The 22381-nt window shown below is 41.0% G+C and overlaps 1 protein-coding gene and 1 long non-coding RNA gene across 4 annotated transcripts; both read left to right on the top strand.

Moving 5' to 3' along the window:
* The first annotated feature begins 13 nt into the window (after positions 1-13).
* Positions 14-3339, top strand: LOC147375970 (uncharacterized). Its single transcript, XR_015160608.1, has 2 exons — positions 14-187; positions 316-3339. It is a non-coding gene; the product is annotated as an uncharacterized LOC147375970 (long non-coding RNA).
* A 9305-nt stretch (positions 3340-12644) lies between these two features.
* TAF13 (TATA-box binding protein associated factor 13) lies at positions 12645-20638 on the top strand. Of its 3 annotated transcripts, XM_086391580.1 has the most exons (6): positions 12645-12711; positions 13508-13586; positions 15176-15403; positions 16556-16661; positions 18200-18297; positions 19382-20638. In XM_086391580.1, exons 5-6 carry the CDS (start codon positions 18208-18210, stop codon positions 19550-19552), a joined length of 261 nt encoding a protein of 86 aa, XP_086247706.1. In that variant the 5' UTR covers positions 12645-12711; positions 13508-13586; positions 15176-15403; positions 16556-16661; positions 18200-18207; the 3' UTR covers positions 19553-20638. The 3 variants fall into 3 exon arrangements, with proteins under 3 accessions (XP_086247706.1, XP_086247705.1, XP_086247704.1); XM_086391579.1 differs by lacking the exon at positions 15176-15403; XM_086391578.1 differs by lacking the exons at positions 15176-15403; positions 16556-16661.
* Positions 20639-22381: the final 1743 nt, after the last annotated feature.

Genomic DNA, 22381 nt, shown 5'->3' with positions numbered 1-22381 from the left:
GTCGTGGCTAGGAGATTACCGAGCTAGGGGAACCTGCGTGGGTGGAACTCGCAAGAAAAGGTGTGGGTGAGAAGAAAGCTGTCCAGAAGGCGTCCTTCGTGGCCATGGTAAACAATATCTTCTGGGTGCCCCTGCAGATTTAGTGCTGGGGCTAATCTGACCTGCTCCCGTCGTTGTGTTTGAAAAGGTAAAGTGAAAGAAACTGAAGTTGTGTCCGACTCTTTGCGACCCTATGGACTGTAGCCTACCAGGCTCCTCGGTCCATGGGATTTTCCAGGCGAGAGTACTGAAGTGGGTTGCCATTTCCTTCTCCAGGGCATCCTCCCGACCCAGGGATCGAACCCGGGTCTCATGCATTGCAGGCAGACGCTTTACCGTCTGAGCCGGAAAAGGTAAAGGCTTGCAGTTTTGCACTTTATTTTTCGCTGTGGCAGCTGCTCTGGTTGTGTGTGTGCAGCAGCCCCCCTGCAATGGAGAAGTCTCTCAAGCTTCCACGTAAGAGAACGCAGACAACTGGGGTCCTGAGGCGACGCCTGCAGCCTCTGGGACAGCGCTTGCTGCGCGGATCGTTCTTACTCCGTATGGAAATCTGGATAATGAGGCTGCATCTGAACTTTCAAATGAAATTAGGAACCTTATAACAAAAACAAGTTGCGTATTTCATGTGCTAAAGCTCCACGTTGTCGGGAAACGTTTTGGTAATTGCCAGTTTGTATGAATTTTTCTTTAAAATGTCAGGATGGTCTCGGTTATCTCCCGTATTTAGATAAAGTGGGGCCGTCTCGGCCACTTTAGCCAGGAAACGGCGATATTGGGGTAGCCTTTCTCACATTTTCACAACTTGACGAAAAACACCTTCAATTTAACGGTGGCGCAGAACGGAGGAGACAAAGCTACAGATCCCGTTTCTGCATTGAAATCCTTAATTCCACACAACTCGATCTTCTTTATTAGAGCCAGGGCGAAAGTGCGACTGAATCATTCGAGGTTGAAACTGTAAGGTTACAGCTGGTCCGCGGTTGTCAAAGTCCTGAAGGGACCCTCTGCACCTCTTGCTGCAGTGCCATCTGGTGGCTGCGACCTGCTTGGTTACGCCGAAGAAAAGGTACCAAAGCCTCCTAGGAGCTGGAGTAGAGGGGCAAGTCAAAAAAGGCCTGTTGGAGGACAGACTTCTTGTGAAAATGTGCTTAAACGGAGAACAAAAAACGAAGACGACATACAGAACAAATAAGACAAAGCAAATGATTTTGTGCCCATACACACAGACAAATCCCCCTGCCCCAAAGAACTGCTAAGGACTACTCAAAAGCAAAACAAAACCGAAAAGTCCCTAATTGTCTTGGCCTTTGAACTTTTCATCAACAGTTATCTAAAACAGTATCAGCACCATCATCACTGGCCACGAACTGTTAGTTCCCTACACCAAAGCTGGATAAAAGCCCCAAACTATTCTATATTCTAAACATTCATATTCACTAACTTAGACTGAACCATGTAGTTCATCTTCATCTTGAAAAATTCTCCTTTGTTACATACTATGGAATTGTGCTATTCTCCTTGACCTGCAACTTCATTGTTCTCTTTCAGTTCAGTTCAGTTCAGTCACTCAGTCGTGTCCGACTCTTTGCAACCCCATGAGCTGCAGCATGCCAGGCCTCCCTGTCCAACACCAACTCCCAGAGTCCACCCAAACCCATGTCCATTGAGTCGGTGATGCCATCCAACCATCTCATCCTTTGTCGTCCCCTTCTCCTCCTGCCCTCAATCTTTCCCAGCATCAGGGTCTTTTCAAATGAGTCAGCTCTTCGCATCAGGTGGCCAAAGTATTGGAGTTTCAGCTTTAATGTCAGTCCTTCCAAGGAACACCCAGGACTGATCTCCTGTAGGATGGACTGGTTGGATCTCCTTGCAGTCCAAGGGACTCTCAAGAGTCTTCTCTTTACCCAGATTCTTTTTTCCATGTAAATATGGATGTTCCTAAGATACCCACACCCTGTTTTTCTCACTAGTAATTCTTACTTGGTGACCTATTCTGTTCCATGGCTTCAACTATCACCTCTATGTAGAGTTTTGTTTTGTGTTTCATTTTTGTTTTTTTGTCACTTGGCACAACTGGGCTCTCTGCAATGAAAGCGTGGAGTCCTAAACCACTGCACTGCCAGGGAATTCCCTGTATAGAGGTCTTAAGTTGATGTCCTATCCAAGTTCCAGTCCTACCTTTCTAGTAGATTTTCTTCTGATATCTGAAAGGTTGAAAGTCAAACTTGCCCCGTTGTGACTTTCCTGTTTCTATGATTAATATTCCTTTTCCCCTAATCACTGACTTTAGAATTTGTAAATTATCTTTTAATCAGTTAACTCCTCTTTTTTTTTCCCCCACAAAATGTTGTTCCGACTCCCCACTTTTCAATTCTACATCCATCGCTATAGTGGATGTTATCATTTCAGTCTTTAAGCATCAATTAAATCCTCAACAGTGAAAACTTACATTTGTATAACATTTTTTACCTTTTTGAAGCAAACACACCTTGTCATAATATTTAATCCTCACAACTGTGTTATCACCCCTATTTTAGAGATAATCTAAGGCTTAGGGTAAGGACTGCTCAGTATCAGATTTGAACAATAATTCTGGTCTTCTGAACTCAGAACTAGAAAATTTTGCTTCAAACCATGACTGTGGTTTCCTTGAACAGCAGCCTCTGCCTCCTGAATATGTATCTAATTCCTTACCCTGCTATTCACGGCCTTCCTGTATGCAGACTTCAAGCTGCAGCTGTGAAAAGACTTGTTCTGTGTTCTTCAGATGGACTCTTTGCTGTCATATTTTTGCTCATTATATCTACTCTTTTGGAGGTAACTTCATCTCATTTTTCACTAGATGGAACACCACTCCAACTCTGAAAGATAAGTCTTTTTTTCCCAGTCACTCTCAGAGTTTAAGAACAAAGTTTTAGGATAAAGAAATCATAGTTGAAGAACTATGAAGGGTAATTGGTTGTTTACTTATTATTTCAAAAGATGATATTCCACAGCATCTTATTCTTTCTTTTTTTCCCATGTGTGTCTGTTTTTCTTTCCTACCCTTTCTTCCCACTCTTACATTTATTTCCTTCCTTCCTTCTCCCTCCACCATATTTTTTCTTTTCCATACTCAAAGTGTTCTACTTTTTTTATTGAATAAAATGAGCTTCACCAGATTTTTATTTCAAAATTAGTTATACCAAGAATTTCATATTTTTTAAAATTATATTCTGCTTTCTCTCTGTAAAATTGGGTTATAATGATTGCTCCTTTCTAGGGTTATTGAAAGATTAAATAAACTACTGTTTACAACAATATGTGGCATGAAATATGTTCTCCATAAGTGTTAGGTATTACTGTTGTTCTTTGGTTTAAAAAATAATTATGATTGTCTACTCTGTGTTGGGCACTTTGCTAAATTTTGCAAGATATAGAGGCAAAAAAAAAAAAAATGGGTCTCTGCCCTCAGGAAACAAAATATATTGGGGAAGATAGATGAATAAACACATTTTAGTAGAGCACAGACATTGTGCATGAAAAGACATTATCTTTGATCTTCACAACTGCTTTGCAGAATAGTTATTCAGTGAGAAATCTGAGGCTCAAAGAAGGCACATGAGTGAGGTCACAGAGCTAGTCTGTCTGACTTCAAAGTTCCATTCCCCTTGTTATCACACTGACTCACATTAGGATGCTGTCCACTGATTCTGATCTTTAACGATCATGTTCCAAGCATTAGTGTTTCTGTTGTCCTGAAAAGTCCCAAAGTCTCATGCTGAAGTCTAGGTCACTGGCTCTTGCAGCTCAAATGCAAGGAATAAATAGAGCCCCACTGCCTGGGGACTCAATTCAGACAGTCCTTCGTCAGTTCATTTCAGCCTGCACTGGAGGATGGGCAGTTGTTGCCAAAGACCTGTCAGTCAAGAACAGTGGCCCATTTGTTAAGACTGTTGCAGTGCCTGTGGCGAACACTAATCAGTCATGGGGACCATGACTGTGGCATTCTGGTTTAACCAAAGAGTAAGTCCAGTCCCAAAGGCACAGCTTGTAACAATAGCTTCATTTGAATCACAACATATTTGAAAAGGGATGTCAAACAGGCATTAATTTATGCTTCAAATATTTGTTGTGGAACTTCTAAGAGTAAGGAATGTGCGAGTCTTTGGGAGCTCAAAGGTGAATAAGAAACAGACTCTGTTCTTAATAAGTTTTAAGATTTAGTGTATGAGACAAGCTGTGTGTATAAGTAATCAGAAAATACAGTAGAAAGAAGTATTGAAGGAAAATGAAAAGTGCTGTGGGAGTGTAAGGAAGTGCTTTCAGCTGGAGAGCTCGAAAGGCTTTAGGGAGGAACCGACAGTTTAGCTGGACTTGAAAGGCATGTAGCATTTCAATAGAAAAGAAAGGTAGCCTAGTGGGAAAGTAGTGTAAGCAGAGCTTTGAAGATGGGCCAAGTTTGGGGCACAGGACCCTTTTCCCTTCCTCTTTCACTGCCAAACATCTCTCAGGACTCAGCTCAAACATTATTTGCACACGGGAGGCTTTGCTGACCTTCTTGAGTCCCCTTTCCCCATCATAAACTTCTAAAAGCATACAGAACCTATTTCTTTCATGTCTCCCTCCTACACTGTAAGTTTCATGATTTTGCCACAGTCCCATTAAAGTGCTGTTCATCACTTGGTAAATATTTGTTGCATGAATAACTGAAAGTGGCCTTGTGGAACTGGATTATAGAATTTGTGAAGGTAATGCTGAAAAATAACTTACTGCTGCTGCTGCTGCTAAGTCGCTTCAGTAGTGTCCGACTCTGTGCGACCCCATAGACGGCAGCCCACCAGGCTCCTCTGTCCCTGGGATTCTCCAGGCAAGAACACTGGAGTGGGTTGCCATTTCCTTCTCCAATGCATGAAAGTGAAAAGGGAAAGTGAAGTCGCTCAGTCGTGTCCGACTCTTAGTGACTCCATGGACTGCAGCCTACCAGGCTCCTCTGTCCATGGGATTTTCCAGGCAAGAGTACTGGAGTGGGGTGCCATTGCCTTCTCCGAAGTTTAGGTTAGGTTACCAAAAAACTGTAGTCTTGGGTGTTCTTCCTGGTCCTCTCCCTCACCTGCTCTGAGAGAAGCCAGCTGCTATGTTGTCAGCTACCCTAGGAAGTTGACATGGCAAGGAATGGAGGGAGGGCTCTGGTGAAAGCCAGTGAGGAACTGAGGCCCTTAATCTGACAAACTGAAGTAACTGAACCTTGCTGACAATAATGTGCATGATTTTGGAAGTGGATCCTTCCCCATCAATACTTCAGATCAGACTGAGGCCCAACCAACACCTTGACTGCAACATAAGGACCTTGAGCCAGAGGCATCCATCTGAATTGCACTCAGATTCCTGATCCACAGAAACTGTGTGATAAATGGTCACTGTTTCAGACCAAGTTTGGGGATAATTTGTTTCACAGTAATAACTAACCTAACTACCCACATAACTACAAAACTACAAAATGTAATGTCCTCACTATAATATAAAGGTAAAATAAAGATAGTCAATTATAATAACATGTGTTTCAATAGGGTTTCCCGGCTGGCTCAGTGGTAAGAATCCACCTATCAATGCAAAAGATGTGGGTTCAATCCCTGGGTCGGGAAGACCCCTCCTGGAGGAGGAAATGACTACTTGCTCCAGTCTTCTTGCCTGGAAAATCCCATGGACAGAGGAGCCTGGTGGGCTAAAGTCCATGGGGTCGCAGAGTCAGACATAACTGAGTAACTAACACTTTCCCTTTTTTTCAGTGTCAGACCCCACTGATCAAGGGGTCAGTCCTACAAGAGTGCTCCTAACTTTAGATGCATAGTAGTAGGGCCCCAGGCTACCCACAACTTCTGTGTGACCTGGCTACAAATCAGAGTTTTGCATGACCTCCTCCCCCTTGGATTTGGTTATTTCCTAGAACAACTCACAAAATTCAGGGAAACACATTTGTCAGTTTATTAAAGGGTATCATAAAGGATACAGATGAAGAGACACATGGGGCAAGGTCTGGGAGGGTCCTGAGCACAGGACTTCTGCCTCCATGAAGTTCGGGGTGCATCATCCTCCAGGCAAGTGGATGTGTTCCACAACCTGGACACTCTCTGAACCTTCTACTACTGGAACTGTGGTGCTTTGTATAGGTATGATTAATTACTAATTCCATTTCTAGTTCCTATCCCCTCCACTGGAGAGGGCTGACAATTCCAAGTTTCTAATCATGGCTTGGTTTTTCTGGTGACCAGCTCCCATCCAAGAGCCATCCAGGAGCCCACCCAGAGTTGCCTCATTATAACAAAAGATGCTCCTAATGCTGTTATCACTTAGAAATTTACAAGGATTTTAGTAGCCCTGTGTGTGTGTGTGTGTGTGTGTGTTTGTGTGTGTGTGTGTGTTGAGGGATTGTAGAGTGGATGTCAAAGACCAGCTCTACACCAGAACTGTCCTAGTGCTCTTCTTTGTTGTTCAGTTGCTAAGTCGTATCCAACTCTTGGTGACCCTATGGGCTGCAGCACACCAAGCCTCCCTGTCTGCTCTTGAAAGTGAAGTGAAGTCCCTCAGTCGTGTCCAACTCTTTGCGACCCCATGGACTATAGCCTACCAGGCTCCATCCATGAGATTTTCCAGGCAAGAATACTGGAGTGGGTTGCCATTTCCTACTCTAGAGGATCTTTCCCACCCAGGGATCGAACCTGGGTCTCCTGCATTGCGGGCAGACGCTTTACTGTCTGAGCCACCAGGGAAGCCACCTAACAAATTACAAGCATTTTAGGAGCTCTGGGCCAGGAAAGCAGGCGGAGGAGGGAGGAGGAGGTTTGGGCAGAGACCAATATATATACTTTCTACTGTCTCATAGCTGCATTCCAGGAAAATTCAATGTACCTTAAAAGCATAGAAAAACGCTTTGTATTTATATATTGACAAAGTTATGTTCCAGATCAGATGAGTTGCTCAGTCGTGTCCGACTCTTTGCAACCCTATGAATCCCAGCACGCCAGGCCTCCCTGTCCATCACCAACTCCGGAGTTCACTCAGACTCATGTCCATCGAGTCAGTGATGCTATCCAGCCATCTCATCCTCTGTCGTCCCCTTCTCCTCCTGCCCCTAATCCCTCCCTGCATCAGAGTCTTTTCCAATGAGTCAACTCTTTGCATGAGGTGGCCAGAGTACTGGAGTTTCAGCTTTAGCATCATTCCTTCCAAAGAAATCCCAGGGCTGATCTCCTTTAGAATGGACTGGTTGGATCTCCTTGCAGTCCAAGGGACTCTCAAGAGTCTTCTCCAACACCACAGTTCAAAAGCATCAATTCTTCGGTGCTCAGCCTTCTTCACAGTCCAACTCTCACATCCATACATGACCACAGGGAAAACGACAGCCTTGACTAAATGAACCTTTGTTGGCAAAGTAATGTCTCTGCTTTTGAATATGCTATCTAGGTTGGTCATAACTTGCCTTCCAAGGAGTAAGCGTCTTTTAATTTCATGGCTGCAGTCACCATCTGCAGTAATTTTGGAGCCCCAAAAAATAAAGTCTGACACTGTTTCCACTGTTTCCCCATCTATTTCCCATGAAGTGATGGGACCTGATGCCATGATCTTCGTTTTCTGAATGTTGAGCTTTAAGCCAACTTTTTCACTCTCCACTTTCTCTTTCATCAAGAGGCTTTTTAGTTCCTCTTCACTTTCTGCCATTAGGGTGGTGTCATCTGCATATCTGAGGTTATTGATTTTCTCCCAGCAATCTTGATTCCAGCTTGTGTTTCTTCCAGTCCAGCATTTCCCATGATGTACTCTGCATATAAGTTAAATAAGCAGGGTGATGATATACAGCCTTGACGTACTCCTTTTCCTATTTGGAACCAGTCTGTTGTTCCATGTCCAGTTCTAACTGTTGCTTCCTGACCTGCATATAGATTTCTCAAGAGGCAGATCAGGTGGTCTGATATTCCCATCTCTTTCAGAATTTTCCACAGTTTATTGTGATCCACACAGTCAAAGGCTTTGGCATTGTCAATAAAGCAGAAATAGATGTTTTTCTGGAACTCTCTTGCTTTTTCGATGATCCAGCAGATGTTGGCAATTTGATCTCTAGTTCCTCTGCCTTTTCTAAATCCAGCTTGAACATCAGGAAGTTCATGGTTCACGTATTGCTGAAGCCTGGCTTGGAGAATTTTGAGCATTGCTTTACTAGCATGTGAGATGAGTGCAATTGTGCAGTAGTTTGATCATTCTTTGGCATTGCCTTTCTTTGGGATGGGAATGAAAACTGACCTTTTCCAGTCCTGTGGCCACTGCTGAGTTTTCCAACTTTGCTGGCATATTGAGTGCAGCACTTTCACAGCATCATCTTTCAGGATTTGAAATAGCTCAACTGGAATTCCATTACCTCCACTAGCTTTGTTCGTAGTGATGCTTTCTAAAGCCCACTTGACTTCACATTCCAGGATGTCTGGCTCTAGGTGAGTGATCACACCATGGTGATTATCTGGGTCGTGAAGATCTTTTTTGTACAGTTCTTCTGTGTATTCTTGCCACCTCTTCTTAATATCTTCTGCTTCTGTTAGGTCCATACCATTTCTGTCCTTTATCGAGCCCATCTTTGCATGAAATGTTCCCTTGGTATCTCTAATTTTCTTGAAGAGATCTCTAGTCTTTCCCACTCTGTTGTTTTCCTCTATTTCTTTGCATTGATCACTGAGGAAGGCTTTCTTATCTCTTCTTGCTATTCTTTGGAACTCTGCATTCAGATGCTTATATTTTTCCTTTTCTCCTTTGCTTTTCACTTCTCTTCTTTTCACAGCTATTTGTAAGGCCTCCTCAGACAGCCATTTTGCTTTTTTGCATTTCTTTTCCATGGGGATGGTCTTGATCCCTGTCTCCTGTACAGTGTCATGAACCTCATTCCATAGTTCATCAGGCACTCTATCTATCAGATCTAGGCCCTTAAATCTATTTCTCACTTCCACTGTATAATCATAAGGGATTTGATTTAGGTCATACCTGAATGGTCTAGTGATTTTCCCTACTTTCTTCAATTTAAGTCGGAATTTGGTAATAAGGAGTTCATGATCTGAGCCACAGTCAGCTCCCGATCTTGTTTTTATTGACTGTATAGAGCTTCTCCATCTTTGGCTGCAAAGAATATAATCAATCTGAGTTCTGTGTTGACCATCTGGTGATGTCCATGTGTAGAGTCTTCTCTTGTGTTGTTGAAAGAGGGTGTTTGCTATGACCAGTGCATTTTCTTGGCAAAACTCTATTAGTTTTTGCCCTGCTTCATTCTGTATTCCAAGGCCAAATTTGCCTGTTACTCCAGGTGTTTCTTGACTTCCTGCTTTTGCATTCCAGTCCCCTATAATGAAAAGGACATCTTTGTTGGGTGTTAGTTCTAAAAGGTCTTGTAGGTCTTCATAGAACCGTTCAACGTCAGCTTCTTCAGCTTTACTGGTTGGGGCATAGACTTGGATTACTGTGATATTGAATGATTTGCCTTGGAAACGAACAGAGATCATTCTGTCGTTTTTGAGATTGCATCCAAGTACTGCATTTCAGACTCTTTTGTTGACCATGATGGCTACTCCATTTCTTCTGAGGGATTCCTGCCCGCAGTAGTAGATATAATGGTCATCTGAGTTAAATTCACCCACTCCCGTGCATTTCAGTTCGCTGATTCCTAGAATGTCAATATTCACTCTTGCCATCTCTTATTTGACCACTTCCAATTTGCCGTGATTCATGGACCTGACATTCCAGGTTCCTATGCAATATTGCTCTTTACAGCATCAGACCTTGCTTCTATCACCAGTCACATCCACAGCTGGGTATTCTTTTTGCTTTGGCTCCATCCCTTCATTCTTTCTGGAGTTATTTCTCCACTGATCTCCAGTAGTATATTGGGCACCTGCTGACCTGGGGAGTTTCTCTTTCAGTATCCTATCATTTTGCCTTTTCATACTGTTCCTGGGGTTCTCAAGGCAAGAATACAGAAGTAGTTTGCCATTCCCTTCTCCAGTGGACCACATTCTGTCAGATCTCTCCACCATGACCCACCTGTCTTGGGTTGCCCCACGGGCATGGCTTAGTTTCATTGAGTTAGACAAGGCTGTGAGAACTGGTAGTGAAGTACAATATCCTCAATAACCAATAAAGAGTTTGGCAATAAGTCACGTGTGTGTTAGTTGCTCAGTTGTGCCCAACTCTTTTCAACCCCATGGACTGTAGCCTTACAAATAGCTGTGAAAAGAAGAGAAGTGAAAAGCAGGGGAGAAAAGGAAAGATATAAGCATCTGAATGCAGAGTTCCAAAGGATAGCAAGGAGAGATAAGAAGGCCTTTCTCAGTGATCAATGCATAGAAACAGAGGAAAACAATAGAATGGGAAAGACTGGAGATCACTTCAAGAAAATCAGAGATACCAAGGGAATACTTCATGCAAAGATGGGCTCAATAAAGGACAGAAATGGTATGGACCTAACAGAAGCAGAAGATATTAAGAAGAGGTGGCAAGAATACACAGAAGAACTATACAAAAAAAGATCTTCACGACCCAGATAATCACCATGGTGTGATTACTCACCTAGAGCCAGACATCCTGGAATGTGAAGTCAAGTGGGCCTTAGAAAGCATCACTACGAACAAAGCTAGTGGAGGTGATGGAATTCCAGTTGAGCTATTTCAAATCCTGAAAGATGATGCTGTGAAAGTGCTGCACTCAATATGCCAGCAAAGTTGGAAAACTCAGCAGTGGCCACAGGACTGGAAAAGGTCAGTTTTCATTCCCATCCCAAAGAAAGGCAATGCCAAAGAATGATCAAACTACTGCACAATTGCACTCATCTCACATGCTAGTAAAGCAATGCTCAAAATTCTCCAAGCCAGGCTTCAGCAATACGTGAACCATGAACTTCCTGATGTTCAAGCTGGATTTAGAAAAGGCAGAGGAACTAGAGATCAAATTGCCAACATCTGCTGGATCATCGAAAAAGCAAGAGAGTTCCAGAAAAACATCTATTTCTGCTTTATTGACAATGCCAAAGCCTTTGACTGTGTGGATCACAATAAACTGTGGAAAATTCTGAAAGAGATGGGAATACCAGACCACCTGACCTGCCTCTTGAGAAATTTGTATGCAGGTCAGGAAACAACAGTTAGAACTGGACATGGAACAACAGACTGGTTCCGAATAAGAAAAGGAGTACGTTAAGGCTGTATATCATCACTCTGCTTATTTAAGTTATCATGAGAAACATCATGAGTACATCATGAGAAACGCTGGACTGGAAGAAACACAAGCTGGAATCAAGATTGCTGGGAGAAAATCAATAACCTCAGATATGCAGATGACACCACCCTTATGGCAGAAAGTGAAGAAGAACTAAAGAGCCTCTTGAGGAAAGTGAAAGAGGAGAGTGAAAAAGTTGGCTTAAAGTTCAACATTCAGAAAACAAAGATCATGGCATCCGGTTCCATCATTTCATGGGAAATAGATGGGGAAACAGTGGCTGACTTTATTTTTCTGGCCTCCAAAATCACTGCAGATGGTGATTGCAGCCATGAAATTAAAAGATGCTTACTTCTTGGAAGGAAAGTTATGACCAACCTAGACAGCATATTAAAAAGCAGAGACATTACTTTGCCAACAAAGGCCAGTCTAGTCAAAGCTATGGTTTTTTCAGTAGTCGTGTATGGATGTGAGAGTTGGACTGTCAAGAAAGCTGAGCGCCGAAGAATTGATGCTTTTGAACTGTGGTGTTGGAGAAGACTCTTGAGAGTCCGTTGCACTGCAAGGAGATCCAACCAGTCCATCCTTAGGGAGATCAGTCCTGGGTGTTCATTGGAAGGACTGATGTTGAAGGTGAAACTCCAATACTTTCGCCCCCTGATGCGAAGGGCTGACTCATTTGAAAAGACCCTGATGCCTGGAAAAATTGAGGGCAGAAGAGTGGTACGACAGAGGATGAGATGGTTGGATGGCATCACTGACTCAATGGACATGAGTTTGGGTAAACTCCGGGAGCTGGTGATGGACAGGGAGGCCTGGCGTGCTCTGGTTCATGGGGTGGCAAAGAGTCGGACACGACTGAGCGACTGAACTGAATTCTACTGGAGCCAGCCAGGCTCCTTTGTCCTTGGGATTTCCCAGGCAAGAATACTGGAGTGGTTTGCCATTTCTTTCTCCAAGGGATCTTTCCTACACAGAGATCGGACCCAGGTCTTCCACTGAAAACAGATTCTTTACCAGTGAGTCACCAGAGAAGTCCTGGCAATAAATCACAGTGGAACTCTAAGTTGTTCAAATTGTTTAAATTCACCCATGGCTAGCCACTCAATGATCCAAAGCTTCGCAGTACCGAATCAGGAAGCAGTGATCTGATACGCAGAAGCAAGTTCAAGGTGACAACGAGATACTCTCCATCTAGCTCATCCCTTTTCTATGCTAATATTTAATTCCTACTTTCAGAGACTTTATCCTTTGCTGTTCAGGTTTCACCGCTGGGCGGGACGTGCTTGTTCCTCTTCCACAGGTCGGGCTCAGCTAGGCCCCGCCCCGGCCCCGCCCATCACCGGAAATGAGGCAGCGGAAGTAGTAAAAAGCTCTCCAAGGGAGGCGGGCGCGCCGAGGAGGTGGCTGGCTGGTGGGATGGCAGATGAAGAAGAGGATCCCACCGTGAGTGACTGCCTCTGTTCCAACCCGCTTTTTAATTTACTATCTCGAGCACAGTAGCGGAAGCACAGTGGAGAATTGGGCTTCTTTACCTCGGTGATTCTGCTGAGAGAATCGGGGACTTCTCCCCGGGCTAGCCTTTTTCTTCTGATTCATCCTTTTTGTAAGCGGGGCAGGAGGAGTAGGTGGCTCCCCGCCTTTTACTTTTGGTTCATATTTGCCAGATACCCTTTGAATCACTTAGAGAATCATCAGAGGGCAAAGCTAGCATTTGTTAGGGCTCATTATGCAACAACAATTCAAGTGCTAAGAAAACTGTACACTTACTGTAAAATAGTGGAAAAATAATGGACTCAAGTCACTGAGCAAGTAATTGAGCCTCAGGTTTCATGACATAAAATAGGCTTAAGGTTTACTTGAGGAATGTTCTTAGCACTGTGTAAGAAATGCTTAACAAATACTAGTTTTGCTTGCTTTCATTCAATATCAACTCTTTTAATAGTAAAACTATCTAGAAATAGACCAACTTTCTTTAAAAAAAAAAAAAAGAATGTATGGTCGTTGGAACTCCCCCAGGAGAGGCAGTACGATTGTTAGGGGCATTGTAGAAGCCACTCCTGCGTGAGTCTGAAGTTGGGCGAGATAGTTTTAATGCCCCCAAAATGCTAAAGTTTCATTGTTTTTTGCTGCTTGTTTTAGGCTTTCTGGCATGATATTGGTGTTGAAGATGTAAAAAAAAATGTTAATTATTAAAATGTCAGAAGCAGTATTTGACATATCTATACATTTTAACTTTCAGTTTGAGGAAGAAAATGAAGAAATTGGAGGAGGTGCAGAAGGTGGACAGGGTAAAAGAAAGAGACTTTTTTCTAAAGAATGTAAGTAGTACTTGACAGTGATTTTTTAAGAGTTTCTTTGCAGGGACAGTATTCTCAGACTTGCGTATAAATTCTGTTTAACCTGTGATTCATAGATAGTAATGATCCTAACCCCAATTTATATGTTTATATATGTGGGTGTATATATGGGCTCACACAGACATACGTTTTTAAATTTTTTAAGTAAATACGTGTGATCAGTGTTTCAATTCAGGTCCTAAGTAAGAACGTACCTCCGTTACTTTACCTGTCCCTTATCTTTCATCAGTTGGAGCAGGGACTCCTTTGACTGTAAGCAGAAGGTTCTGTTGGATCCTGAACAGGTCTGAGGGTAGGAATTAAGTTGGGGCTTTGAACTAAGGCAGTGGACAAGGCAGGAAGATGGTGAACAATGTGAGGCAGTCCAGTGGCATGGAGATCATAAGATTCGAAATCTTCACCTTTTGGGTCTATTCTCCTCCCTCAGTAGACAGGTTTAACCTTTTATGGCAGTGGCAAGAAGAGCTGCTTCTACTACTGATGATTCAGGCCAGCACCTGAAAGGCACCATGAGAACATGCTCTCCATCTTCCAATCCTGGTCCTTTATACATAGTTATGGCTGAGTGTGGATCAGGCAACACATGGAACACTTGGTTTACTTATGCCAGTTCCGACATAAGCAGTTCCTAAATGCTCTTGAAACTACAGAGTCAAGTAGTTTGGTTTTTTTAAGCCATTCAAATCCTTTCCTATATCTCAATTTCTTACCTAAAGTTGACCACTCATTATTCCATTTCTGATGTTATTTACTCCATTCGTATATGGTTTTACTTACGGAGACTTCCCTGTGGCTCAAACGGTGAAGAATCTGCCTGCGAGGCAAGAGACCAGGGTTTGATCCCTGGATTGGGAAGTTCCTCTGGAGGAGAGAATGGCACTCCACTCCAGTATTCTTCCCTGGAGAATTCCATGGACAGAGAAACCTGGGGGGCTACAGTCCTTGGGGTTGCAAAGAGTCGACATGACTGAGTGACTAACACAGTTCTTAGGTAGGCATAAGAAGGTTACTACACCAGAGCATCGCAGAGTGATGCTTGGATACTTCTTACCAGAGCCTTTGTTCCACTTGGATTTCTTTATTTTTGTGATGACAAGAATTCGGAATCTTCACAGCTGTTTCTTTGTCTTACCTGAATTTTCATGTATCTTACTTGACCAAGATCTGTTCTCCTAGACATTCTTTGTTTTAAGAAATTTTTTTTGCTAATATAACACAAAATTTCAAAGCATTCACTTCTCTATTTGTTTATGTCTTTACAGACTCTTTAACCAAATACAGTTTACATACTTCCTATCTAATAGGTTTTTCCTTTTCCAGTGAAGTATATTTCCCTACTGATGAATTCTCCCCATCACAATGTTAATGACAGAGTATTTTCTTCAAAATATTTAAGAGAAAATATTAAATTTATAGTGGAGAATCCAGTCCTGGCAGACATTACTTTAGTCAGGTGATCAAAGTTAGTATCACCAGTAATAAATGTTGACATTAGGTACCCCTGATATGGTGCATTAAGAGGTCCATCATCACTGTGATTCCCTTTCTAGTAATGCATAAGCACAACCTAATCATGAGGAAACATCAGACAAACCGAAGCTGAAGGACACGCTACGAGATAACTGACCAGTATTCTTCAGAAGTGTCAAGGTTGTAAAAGACAAGGAAAGTTTGAGGAACTGTTACAGAACAGAGGAAACTAAGGAGACACAACAACTAAATAGTGTGGGATCCTGGAACAGAAAAAGTACACTAGTGGAAAAACTGGTACAGTCTGAGTAAGTTCTGTACTTGTACCAGTGTTAATTTCTTAGTTTTGATACATGTCTTTGGTTGTGTAAGATATTAACATAAGGGGAAACTGGATATAGGGATTCTGGAACTCCATGCTATTTTTGCAGCCCTTCTTTAAGTCTGAAATTATCTTAAAAACAAAAAAAATTTTTTTTTCCAGAACCCAAAAAAGAGAGAAGGGAGAAAATATTGCCTCTTGTGTTTGTTTTCTCCCTCCTGTATCTGAACCTAAAGATTCTTGCCAGGATAAACCCTCCAGGGCACTTCTCTATCCCAGACTGGCTTCTAGGTCATCCCTTTCTTTTCTTCCACGGGCCTGGTCTGCTTTCTTCTTAGTTCTGCCTGCTTTTGCTTCTCCTAAGTAGGAATTACTCTTTTCTTTTTTAGGACTTATTCTTAATGTACTCCTTCCTACTTTTAGAAGTGTTCTAGGAGTCCCTTCCCTTTTTTTTTCTTTCTTTTGTTGTTTACATATTTGGCTGTGCTGGCTCTTTGTTGCTGGACGCTGGATCTTTAGGTGCAGCATGTGGGATATAGTTCCCTGACCAGGGATGGAATCTGGGCCCCCTGCATTGGGAGCGTGGAGTGTCTTAGTCACTGGACGACCAGGGCCTTTTTTAAAGGGCCTTTTTTAAAGGCCTAATTCCCGCCCCCCGCCCCCCCGCCTTTTTTAAACGTAAAACTTACATACAGTGAATTATACTAATCTTTACTGAACGGCTTGATGAATTTTGTATATACTTACAACCAGCAGTCAGATCAAAATAGAAAACATTTCTAACATGACAGAATTTCTTAGTATTTATATACCCCTTTTGGGCTTCCCTGATGGCTCAGATGGTAAAGAATCTGCCTGCAGTGGGGGAGACCTGGGTTCAATCCCTGGGTCGGAAAGGTCCCTTGGGGGAGGGCATGGCAACCCCCTCCAGTATTCTTGCCCGGAGAATTCCTATGGATGGAGGAGCCTGGCAGGCTACAATTCATGGGGTTGCAAAGAGTTGGACATGACTGAGCGACTAAGCACACACACATACACATATATACTATACCCCTTTGAGAATCTGATCCAAATTGATTTTTCTTCCAGAAAAAGTGCACACACAAGTAATGTATAAAATTTTTCTATATAATTTCAGTAGGGTTCCAGGACTTCTCAAAGCTTGTCTGTGGACTGATTGGGAATTTATAGACTATAGGATAAGAAGCCATATGGATCCCATCTGCCCTAAATTACGAAGAAATGTAAGTGTTGTGGGTAGGAGTATAGATTCTGGAGCCAGATTCTCTGAGTTTAAATTCAAGTTGAGTCTCACTAGCTGTGTGACCTTGGGTAAATTACTTAACTTTGTGCCTCAATTTTCTCATCTGTATATAATGGGGATAATAGTGGTTTCTATTTCACAGAATTGTCATGAGGATTAAATGAGCTTACAACAATGGCTGGCACATAGTAAGGGATATATAAATGGTTGGGCCAAAGACTTGAATTACTGTGATATTGAATGGTTTGCTTTGGAAACAAACCAAGATCATTCTATTGTTTTTGAGGTTGCACCCAAGTACTGCATTTTGGACTCTTTTGTTGATTATGAGGCCTTCTTGATTTCTTCTATGGCATTCTTGCCCACAGTAGTAGATATAATGGTCATCTGAATTAAATTCGCCCTCTCCCGTCCATTTTAGTTCACTGGTTCCTAAGATGTTGGTGTTTACTCTTTGCCATCTCCTGCTTGACCACATCCAGTTTACCTTGATTCATGGACCTAGCATTCCACGTTCCTATGCAATACTGTTCTTTACAACATTGGATTTTACTTTCATCACCAGACACATCCACAACTGAGTGTTGTTTCCACTTTGGCCCAGCTGCTTCATTCTTTCTGAAGCTATTAGTAGTTGTCCTCCCTAGTAGCGTATTGGATACCTTCCGACCTGGGGGACTCATCTTTTGGTGTGATATCTTTTTTGCCTCTTTATACAATTCATAGGGTTCTCAGTGGCAGGTATACTGTGGTAGTTTGCTTTTCTTTCCTCCACTGGATCACGTTTTGTCAGAACTCTCCACTATGACCCATCCGTCTTGCATGGCTCTGTGTGCATGACTCAGCTTCATTGAGGTACGAAAGCCCTTTCACCAAGAGAAGACAGTGATCCATGAAGGGTTTTACCTATTAGCAGTTACTTTTATTACTTTGTATTATACTTTTCTTCTCTTTTGCATTTTCTATGAAGCCTAAAAGGGCTTCACTGGCGTTGCTTTGATCCAGGGAATAAAATGTCAAGATTCTGTATTATAAGCTTTTGCTTTCTCCTTTTGATTAACCAGTTCTTCCTGTAAGAAGGTAATTGGAGCTTTCTCTTATGTCCTCTTCCTTATAGTTGTATCATAAAGGATTTTGCCTTCTTTTTTCCAGCCCTCCTCCCCCCAAAAACATAACTTAAACCATTGCTACTCATGCTTTTCCTGCCAAGAAGTTTCCTACTTAAAGGTATTCTGGGGTTGTTGGTGAGTAGATAATAGAGGTTAGGGAAGAATATTGATATCAGGGTTCGGTAGCTAGGCGAGAAGGGTAGTTTCTACCTAGGGAAGGCTAGGTAAGAAAAGTTGCTTATGAGCTAGTGATTAATACCTTTCACACCAAAATTCATACTTGGAGACAACAAATATAATGTAAATATACTTTTATACCAATATCTTCTATACCTTGGTTCAATTCTAATATGAAAAAAGTGTAAGTCAAGTTCTTTTAAGTAAACAAAAATGATTGTTCTTTTTATAGTACGGTGTATGATGTATGGGTTTGGAGATGACCAGAATCCTTATACTGAATCAGTAGATATTCTTGAAGACCTTGTCATAGAGTTCATCACTGAAATGGTAAGACTTTTTTTTTTAACTGGCCTCAGTTAACTGAGGAGTGGATTTGAAATTCTAACTTTTAGAATAGAACTGTGACATTCTTTTGAAAAACTATTCATTTGAGTCCCTGTTTTGTGGAAGTGTCTGGTTACCGTTTATCATTAAGGATGGAGGGAGATATATATGCATGTATATGGGTATATGGAGTTTGGCTGTGTTCAGTTCCTGTGAATTTTTACCCTTTGTTTTGGATTATTTCCTTCAAAAAGAATAATAGAAGTAAAATTACTGGGTCAGAGAGTATGCATTTTTAAAAATCTTTTTCTGCTTATAAAAGTAATATTAAATTTAGAAAGTATTAAAGAGTGCCCAGAAGAAAATAAAAAGCTATAACCCTTCTACCAAGGGATAACTGATGCTGAGATTTTTGTGAATATTCTTTTGTCTTTTTACACATATTTTAAAACTTTACAAAATTGAAATCATGTAGTACATACAGTCATAGAGCCTGCTTTCTCACTTGGGTAAGTCTACCACATTTCTGTGTGTCACTGCATAATACTTTTAATATTTTTGATGGCTTCACAATATTAATTGGCTAGATGTACTCAAATTTGTTAAGTGCCTTATTAAATATTTAGTTTCTTTTTTTTCAGTCATTAGAAATAATGCTGCAAGGAGTTTTTGGTTTTACACAGTATGACTATGTAATGGTAGGGGATGAGATTTGTCTAAAGGAAAGCCATCAATATTTATTAGCTACCAAGATGGACACAAAGTTTAAATGAAGTGGGTGGTTACAGAGAAATTACAAAATCATTTTATACAAATGAAGATCAACTATGTATATCAAAATACAAAAAGAAACATCAATTGATTTGATAGTTTTAATGTCTTTAGTGTAAAAAATGTCTATATAGCACTGAAACATTGCTAATAATGGTAGAAAGTGGACAAAGAACATTAATAGAAAGACAATTCACAAATGAATAGCTATAATAATTAGAAGAGAAGGCTTCAAACTCATTAGCATTGTAATTAAAAAAATAAAACGTTAGATTTTTGAAAAATTAATTGAATTTAATATGTTTCTTTGTAATAGACTCATAAGGCAATGTCAATTGGAAGACAAGGTCGGGTACAAGTTGAAGATATCGTCTTCTTGATTCGAAAGGACCCAAGAAAGTTTGCTAGGGTTAAAGATCTGCTTACTATGAATGAAGAATTGAAACGCGCTAGAAAAGCATTTGATGAAGCAAACTATGGATCTTGACACCTTTTGTACTTTCTGAAGCTTCATTATCTTCTGGAGAAACCATACTTAATAACTGTATTTTCCACAGTAAGGCCCTGATACCTAACCATGTGAATGAAAAATGGAGAACCACAAAGTTTTCAGGCTTTATTTTCATGTTTTCAATTTTAGAGTGATATATGAGCCTTTAATTACCTGCCATTATATTACCCTACTTGAATTACATATTAGATTTTAATGACCACATGTAAGTCAAAGTACCTTTGGTTTGCAAACCATTTAGTTTCTTCTGACTCTTGACCCTCTCAATGATGAATTAATATTTATGTATATTTGTGCCATTGTAGGTTGTACTGTAGCTGTTTAATATGTGAAATCTAAATGGCACCTTTGGCTTTGATAGCTAAGATGTGTTTCATATATTTCTAAAGCTTTTAGACCAAAGTAGTGTAAGTTATTAAAAGATGGTGAACTGGTTTGTGTTTCTTTTAAGGAGAAAACAATATTAGAAAATACAGCGTTTTGTAGGAGTGTTTATTTGTCTTAAGATGATTTGTTTTAGTACTCTTCTTTAGATAAGAGTAATTTTTTTATTTTTTGAGAAACTAAGCATTTCCTATGAATGGTTCTGTGTTGGAAGACATACTGGATTAAAAATCTTTGGGGTGTATACTATACTGTTTGTCAGATTTTAAAAGAACTCATTTTCCCAGGTCAGATTAAAACTTCTGAAAGTGCTTTCAGTAGCAGGAATGGCATTGCTGAAAAGTTGATGGCAGGTAAGCATTTGGGGTAGTGTTTTATTAACATATTTGTTAGTATTTATTTATTCTGAAAATGCATACTTGACTAAAACCATGTGTGGCTATGGAAACCACTTCTGTAGTTCACAAGTTTTGTGTGTATTTAGCTCATTGTATTATTCTTGCACTTAGCTGAAAGTAAGGATTAAAATTGCATTTAAAGGGATCACTGGATATTACTCTTTGTGAAACTGAATGTTTTGTGTGCTGCTTATAAGCATTATCTATGAATCAGTACTTAGGAAGATTTCACTTTCTTAACCTATCAATATAGAGAATAAAGTATGAAAAATTAAAAGGATTACTGCTTGAGTTTGACTATATGATTTATCAGCTTTTCTCTCCCTTATAATTCACTAAAAACTTTTTTTCTGTATTCTTGTAATGCTCCTGAATTGATTGTGAGATTCAAGATACCTGGGCTGATATTTTTATTTGAAAAAGCAAAAACCAGTTAAAAACCTACTTTAAACTGAAATCAAGATTGAGCGTGGAATAATAAAAGATCAGTATATTACTATTTTTGCTAGTCAGAGTCTGCTTGACCCGGAAGAAGGACCTTGTGGTAACCTGCCATAGGGGAGTTATACTGGGTGCCTGTATTAGTCAACTTGGGCTCCCATAACAAAAATGTCAGACTGAGTAGCTGGCTTAAACAATGGAAATTTATGTTTTCACAGTTCTGCAGACTGGAAGTCTTGAGATCAGGGTGCCAACAGGTCAGGTACTGGTAAGGAGTCTTCCTGGACTGCAGATAGCTGCCTTCTCCCTGTGCTCACATGGCTGAGAGACACCTCTGTTGTTTCTCCCTGTTATAAGGCCACCAGTTCTGTGGGATAAAGGTTCTATCCTTCTGACCTCACTTAACCTTAATCACCACATTAAAAGTCCTTTCTTCAGGATAGTCATTTGGGGATTCAGTTCAGTTAAGTTGCTCAGTTGTGTCTGACTCTTTGCCACTCCATGAACCACAGCATGCCAGGCCTTTCTTTCCATCACTAACTCCCAGAGTTTACCCAAACTCATGTCTATCGAGTCAGTGATGCCATCCAACCATCTCATCTTCTGTTGTCTCCTTCTCCTGCCCTCAATCTTTCCCAGCATCAGGGTCTTTTCAAATGAGTCAGCCCTTCACATCAGGTGGCCAAAGTATTGGAGTTTCAGCTTCAACATCAGTCCTTCCAATGAAGACTCAGCACTGATCTCCTTTAGGATGGACTGGTTGGATCTCCTTGCAGTCCAAGAGACTCTCAAGAGTCTTCTCCAACACCACAGTTCAAAAGCATCAATTATTTGGCGCTCAGCTTGCTTTATAGTCCAACTCTCATATCCATACATGACTACTGGAAAAACCATAGCCTTGACTAGATGGACCTTAGTGGACAAAGTAATGTCTGACTCTTTGCTACCTCATGAACCACAGCATGCCAGGCCTTTTTAATATGCTGTTTAGGTTGGTCATAACTTTCCTTCCAAGGAATAAGCGTCCTTTAATTTCATGGCTGCAGTCACCATCTGTAGTGATTTTGGAACCCAGAAAAATAAAGTTAGACACTGTTTCCCCATCTAATTGCCATGAAGTGATGGGACCGGATGCCATGATCTTCGTTTTCTGAATGTTGAGTTTTAAGCCAACTTTTCACTCTCCTCTCACTTTCATCAAGAGGCTCTTTAATTCTTCTTCACCTTCTGCCATAAGGGTGGTATCATCTGCATATCTGAGGTTATTGATATTTCTCCCGGCAATCTTGATTCCAGCTTGTGCTTCTTCCAGCCCAGCGTTTCTCATGATGTACAATGCATATAAGTTAAATAAGCAGGGTGACAATACACAGCCTTAACGTACTCCTTTTCCTATTTGGAAGCAGTCTGTTGTTCCATGTCCAGTTCTAACTGTTGCTTCCTGACCTGCATGTCTTACTATTTTGCTAATGACCCTGGCATTAAGAAATTTTTTGAGAATTGTATTAAAACTTTTTAGGTTGTGAGTGTTAGGACTTAAAAATAACATAAGCAGAAAAAACAATTTATTGGCTTATCCAAT

This window comes from Bos grunniens, chromosome 3 (genome assembly GCF_055505025.1).
Source record: "Bos grunniens cultivar Pamir isolate PY7600 chromosome 3, Bosgru_T2T1.0, whole genome shotgun sequence".
Taxonomy (NCBI): domain Eukaryota; kingdom Metazoa; phylum Chordata; class Mammalia; order Artiodactyla; family Bovidae; genus Bos; species Bos grunniens.
The sequence above is the reverse complement of the archived record's forward strand: the minus strand, read 5'-3'. Positions and strand labels throughout refer to the sequence as shown.

Coding starts and splice junctions, on each gene's coding strand:
- TAF13 (XM_086391578.1), top strand. CDS start 12,685: ATGGCAGATGAAGAAGAGGATCCCACC. Junction 13,587..18,199: donor GAGACTTTTTTCTAAAGAAT/GTAAGTAGTACT, acceptor TTCTTTTTATAG/TACGGTGTATGATGTATGGG. Junction 18,298..19,381: donor TAGAGTTCATCACTGAAATG/GTAAGACTTTTT, acceptor TCTTTGTAATAG/ACTCATAAGGCAATGTCAAT.